This window comes from Panicum hallii, unplaced genomic scaffold (assembly GCF_002211085.1).
Source record: "Panicum hallii strain FIL2 unplaced genomic scaffold, PHallii_v3.1 scaffold_184, whole genome shotgun sequence".
Taxonomy (NCBI): Eukaryota; Viridiplantae; Streptophyta; class Magnoliopsida; order Poales; family Poaceae; genus Panicum; species Panicum hallii.
Genome location: NW_020356317.1, coordinates 57,050 through 63,473, shown reverse-complemented (window position 1 = coordinate 63,473; position 6,424 = coordinate 57,050). Strand labels below are relative to the sequence as shown.

Here is a 6,424-nt window from a genome sequence, read left to right as displayed (position 1 = left end):
AGAGCCAGGTCGGCAGCGAAAATTTGGCCCTGGCGGGTGGGCCCGGATTGTCAGTGACCCTTTGAGTTGTATTAGGATTTCAAACCGATTTTTAGGCCTAGTAAACGATTGAAAATGAAATGAACGTATAAAACAAAAATGTTCAACTCATCCAGTTCTACATTTTTGGTTTTGACTATTTTTTCATTTGAACTTTTTTTGACAGTTTCAAATTTGAATTTCAAATTTGACGGTCTATGGACTAAAAATTGGTGTGCTAAATACTTTCAAAATAAAAAGTGATGAACACAAAGATTGCACATCTCATCAAAATGAACACTTTTTGTTTTGGTAGTTAGTTCATTTGAGAAAGTGGCAGTAAGTTTGTTCATAAAAATTACATGTCTCACTAATAGTTTCATAGTTTCATGAGGCTATATGAGAGATTGTTCCCTCGACTTGTAAATCGTTCAAACTTTGGAACATCAAAATATGATCAAAATCAACAAAAAATTTGAATGATCATGATTTTACAAATTTTTAGAAAAAAAGCATCAGATTTCGAGAGTATGTAGGAGAAAAATTTGTTACAAGATTTAGACATGAACATCTGGGCCCACATGTCATTGATACGCTGGACAACCTGGCCACTGTGTGCCCGCTTGGCCACTGGTCATTGTGTTGCCGCTTGGCCACTGCCTGTAGGCATCAGGCCGGCCCAACTGGCCTGCTTGCCTTGGCGCCCCTCCCCTCACCCTGCAGGCTTGCCGGCGAGTAGCACCTGCACTCACCGGCCTCGCCGCCCCTCAGCTCCAGCAGCCGCCGCCCCTCCCCTCAGCTGCATCTGGCGCCCACCCCCTCAGCTCCAGCAGCCGCCGCCCCTCCCCTCACGTCTTCTGGCGCCCACCCCCTCAGCTCCAGCAGCCGCCGGCCGTCCCCTCACCTGCACTGTGGTACGTGGAGACTAGGGGTCCAACCCACGGTGGATCTTCACCAGCAAAACGAGCTGCTCCACCCCCACCAGCATCCACGCGCGGCAACCACACCCCACAAGGTGAGTTCAGTGATGTGTACCTCTGTCAATTTACCATTTTTTCTTGTACTGTTTGAACTTTAGTCCAGGGATTTAAGATGGATTTGTTACTCTTTGCACCTAATTTATCCAGGTCAAGATGGATAGAAGTTGGATTTATACAAGTGCACCATTTTCGCCGGCCTTTTTGTCTGGTGTTCAACACTTCATGGAATATGTCAGAGCTAGATGTACTAGTGCAGATGAGAAAATCAAGTGCCCATGCCGAAAGTGCTTGAACCAGAAAGAGAAAAGCCTAGATGATGTGCACGAGGATATCGAGCTCAATGGTATGTCTAGGTGCTATATTAGGTGGGCCCATCATGGAGAGGAAGAAGATGATGTTGGACAAGATGATGATGGAGAACTCGCTGATCTACCTGAAGATATGTCATGTAATGGAACTGACCAAGGCCAGGCACCACTTGATGAGGAAGGACAAGCTGAAGATGTCATAGATGACGGTGCAAGGGGAGTTCAGGGGTTGATTCAAGATTTGCGCGACGCAGCAAGCCATGGCCTCGGTGGTAACTTATATAAACAACTCATGGAAGAGGCAAAGCGTGAACTTTATCCAGGTTGCACCGAGGAGAGTAGGCTATCTTTCATGATTAAACTGCTGCATATAAAAGTGTACAATCGGATAACAACATCTGGGTTCGACGCATTCCTTGAGTTGCTTTCTTCAACTTTGAAGAATGTGCCCGGAATTCCTAAGTCATATAACGAGATGAAAGCTGTGCTTCGGAAGCTTGGTTTTGGTTATGTTTCTATTGATGCGTGCAAGTATGATTGTGCCTTGTTTTGGAAGGACCATGAAGGCGATGATCATTGCCCAGTTTGTGGCTTCACAAGATGGAAAGTGAACAAGGAGGGCAGAAAGAAAGTTCCTCACAAGGTCCTCCGTTACTTTCCAATAATTCCACGCCTTCAAAGGCTTTTCATGTCAAAGCAGCGGGCACAATATGCAAGATGGCACAAGGAAAAAGAGGGTACCCGTTGAAAATGAAATGAGACATCCTGCTGATGGGGAAGCTTGGAAAGATTTTGATGAGACTTTCAAGTCTTTTGTAGATGATCCCCGCAATTTGAGGTTAGCCATTGCTACTGATGGATTTAACCCATTTGGTCAGATGAGCAATTCATATAGCATATGGCCAGTGTTAGTGTACCATACAATTTTCCACCCTGGATGTGCATGGACCAATCCAATTATATGCTTGCTTTACTAATTCCAGGCAAAAAATCACCAGGCAAAGATTTCCATGTGTTTATGCAGCCTTTGATAGCAGACCTGATGGAGCTTTGGAAGGGTGTAAAAACTTATGATGCAGTTGAAGGCAAAGACTTTAGCCTGCGTGCAGCGATTCTGTTTGGAATCCATGACTACCCTGCATTGGGCACCATGTCAGGCAGAACCACTAAGGGTTACTTTGCATGTGTATACTGTGATGAGAATCCATGCTCCGAATGTCTTAGAAACAAAATTGGTTTCATAAACCATAGACGTTTCCTCCCTAACGACCATGCTTGGAGGACAAACAAATCTTTCAATGGCAAGCATGAAAAAAGAGAGCAGCCAAGGAAATTTACTGCAGATGAGGTTATGGCAAGGTTGGATTCAGTTTGCTATGTTCCAGGCAAGAATCCAGATAAGCCAAAACCAAGAAAATGATGCCGTAATGTAGATGAACCAGTATGGCATCTGAAGGTTAGCTTGTATGATTTACCATACTGGTCAAAATTGAAGCTACAGCACAACCTTGATGTTATGCACATAGAGAAAAACATATGTGAAGCCATTTTGTCAACTCTGCTTAATATCCCAAATAAGACAAAGGACACCATCGCTGCTAGACTAGATTTGGAGGATAGAGGTATAGAAAAGAGCTTCATTTGCTAGATGACAGTGGTAGTTCATCATCAAAGCCAAGAGCTTGTTACGTTCTAAAACCAGAAGACAAGAAGAAGTTCATGCAATTTGTGAGCAATGTTAAGTTTCCAGATGGCTATGCCTCCAATATATCAAGATGTGTCAATATGGAGGGAGGAGGATCAATCCATGGGCTGAAAACACATGACTGTCATATAATGCTGCAGCATATTTTACCAGCTGGCCTTCGTGGTTTGGTGCGCAAAGATGTATATGAAGTAATTGCTGAATTGGGTAGGTTTTTTAGACAACTTTGCTCCAAAACTATAAAGGTTGATGCACTACACCAGATGAAGGAAGATATTGTGCTTATCATTTGCAAGCTAGAGAAAATCTATCCTCCAGCATTTTCGATGTTATGGTTCACCTAGCAGTACACTTACCTGATGAGGCACTCCTTAGGGGACCGGTGCAGTATGGATGGATGTATCCCATTGAGAGAAGGTTGGGCACCTTTAAGCGTTTCGTTCGCAATCAAGCAAGACCAGAAGGATCTATTGCGGAGGCATACACTGCCTATGAGTGTATGACCCAGTGCTCAACATATTTCAGTGACATCATTAGTAGGTTCACTAGGCCTGAAAGAAACTTAGATGGACAAGAGAACATCTCACCCAATGGTTACTCTATTTTTGATCATGGTATTAACCTGTTGGGTGCTTCAAATCTTCATTACCAAGACAAAGACATAGACTCCATGGTTTGGTTTGTTCTAAATAACTGCGAAGAAGTTGACGAATACAAAGAGTGAGTAATTCCTGCTATTGCAGCCATCTTTATTCAATACTAGTGTCACGAAATAACTAATTACCTTCTTCCTTTGTAGCATGTATAGGGCACAATTAGAACAAGAAGAGGTCAACAATGTTGAAAAAAAGATGTCAACACAATTCGCTGCATGGTTGGAGAATCATGTGTGTTCTACTTTCTACAACATGACTTCATCATTTATGATCCAATACATTTTCAAATTCACTAATTCTGTATGTTTTTTACCGGCAGATTACCAAATTGAAATATGAAGGCACAACACTTGTTGACGAAGACTTGTACTCACTAGCATGTGGGCCGGATCCGCGAGTGCGTTTGTACACAGCCTGTATAATCAATGGGGTACGGTACCACACTAAGGCTCGTGATGAACATAGGAAGACACAGAACTCCACCATCAAGTGCCCAGGTACTCACGGTGATGACACAATGAACTTCTATGGGACAATCGTAGACATTATTGAGCTGAGTTACAGTAAGAACAGCAAAGGGAGTAGAACTGTTATCTTATTACGATGTGAATGGTACCATCTTGGGGGAAGGACATACCAGATGAAAGATGATGGTTACTTCAAGAGCATAAACATCACAGGCCGATGGTATAAGGATGATCCTTTCATTATGGCCACAGATGCTACACAGGTATTTTTCTTGGAAGATACAAAATTAGGGCCATGTTGGCGAGTGCTACAAGAATTTGGCCACCGACATATATTTGATGTCGAAGAGTCCGACACAAACCAACCAATCCATGAACAAGTACAAATGAGATCTCAAGAGGCATACCAAGAGGAGCATATTTCATCTAGAGATGGTGCAGTGAGAGACATTCCTCCAGATATGGATTTGTTGCACATGGATAATGAACCAGGCAGCCCTATTAGTAGAGACCTCGTCGAGAGCATCCGTCGACAAAAACATATTGCTCAAGGTGATGAAGCAGACCGCGAAGATGAAGATGAAACCTACCTTGAGTACCATAGTCCAGAAGAAGGCAATACTTCAGGAGAAGACAGTGATGTTGATTGACCTTTGCATTTCTAGACATATGTGAACCATGCATGAACTTTTCTGTTATTGACTTTGTTGTATTTCAATTATGCTACTACATTTGTATCTGAATTATGAGATTGCAAGACCTTATATGCAATGTTTCTGTTTTCAGTGTATACTTCATGTGTGATGCAGGTTAAAGTAGAGTGTCCAGATTTCATTCACATGATGTGTGTGTATATATATGGGGACTTCATGTGTCATGCCCAGAATCTGTCATAAAATGGATTTCTGGGTTTTTATGACCCCAAGGCCATGTCATGGAATGTACATAATTTGTCACAAAATGTATTGGCCGGAAGTAACATACATTCTGCCAATATTTCATCACGCACAAATTTGCTAAATACACTATTCCATTTCCTTCCTTTTCATTTCTTGCTTGCCTGAATGCAAGCCCATCCAATATTGGCACATAATGTTTCATACATGAACTGATTTGCATTGCTTCAAAAAAGAACCAGTTTGCATTGCTTGACCATCGACCAGATTGCAATGCTAGAAAATGCACCACCTTGTTCTTACATTACAAAAGTGAAGACCAACTGCACCAGATTGCATTGTTCATACTACACTGCAACCATCACCTACAAAGACTAAAATACATTATGCAATGAACTTGACTTCACTGCCTGCCTGCAACATACATCAACACACAGCCAAGACCAACTACTAAAACAGACATCAAAAGGTTGAACTTGCATGCAAGATTGTCCACCTTGGCCTCAATCTGTAGTTCACCAGCCCGCATATTCATGACCATTCTCCCAGATGATGCATCTGCTACCTCTTCAGCTTCATCACCAATGTCCACTGCCAGGGGGAATTTGTGGATTGCGACAATGCCAAGCTCCTCCAGCTTATCCAAATACTGCCTTTGGAAATTATAGAACCCGCAAAGCTTAGGAAACTACAACAATAACAAAACAATTTCGTTAACCATAGCTGGATAAACAGGGATGAAGAACTTCTCAGCTCAAATCATACAAGTGGATGCTCACTGAGTTCCGTGGACATTTGAAGAACACACGCAGGTAGTTCTCGGTCGTGTCCTTCCCTGACCGCCTCTCTATCACCCTCGCCATCCCACAGTCAGGGCATGGGATCAAGGGGAGTCCAGTCTCCTTACCAAGAGGATATGGCTGCAGCTCCCACATCGAGCTTGGCTCCAGATGGCGCTCAACTATCCTGGACGCTCCACTGCCCCTCGATTGAGTAGCCGAGCTACCCCACTTGGACATGGCGCCGTCCTCGCCGTCGCCGCCACAGCAGTCTCCTGGAACTGTCCAGCGCTGTCACCTGGGGAGAGGGGGAGCCGGCTCCGCCCAGAGGCAGCACGACGGCGGCCGTGCTCTACCACCCCGACCGACGCTCGCCCAGAGGCCCACCCGCACGCCGAGCTCAGACTGCCCTGCTCTGCCTGCCCGCATGCACTGGCCTCACGCCCGGGTCCGCCCACCCCCACGCCCTGGCCTCACACCAGAGGCCACCTGCTCCGCCCGCCCGCACATCGAGATCCGCCGCCCGCCCTGGCGTCCCGCCGAGATCCGCCACCCGCCGCGCTCCACCAGGCCGCCCCCCAAGCTCGGCCTACCCGCCCGCAACGCTACACCAAC

General features: G+C 44.9%; 1 protein-coding gene across 1 annotated transcript; it reads right to left on the bottom strand.

Annotated features, from left to right (window-relative positions):
• Positions 1-5,433: 5,433 nt before the first annotated feature.
• Positions 5,434-6,049, bottom strand: LOC112878640. The gene is made up of 2 exons (XM_025942879.1): positions 5,810-6,049; positions 5,434-5,718 (listed from the first exon to the last, which is right to left on the bottom strand). Exons 1-2 carry the CDS (start codon positions 6,047-6,049, stop codon positions 5,434-5,436), a joined length of 525 nt encoding a protein of 174 aa, XP_025798664.1.
• Positions 6,050-6,424: the final 375 nt, after the last annotated feature.

Excerpts from the sequence above, each read along its gene's own strand:
- LOC112878640 (XM_025942879.1), bottom strand. The coding sequence starts at position 6,049 with ATGTCCAAGTGGGGTAGCTCGGCTACTCAATCGAGGGGCAGTGGAGCG. Across the intron at positions 5,719-5,809 it reads TCAAATGTCCACGGAACTCA|TTTCCTAAGCTTTGCGGGTT; the intron begins GTGAGCATCCAC and ends TTATTGTTGTAG.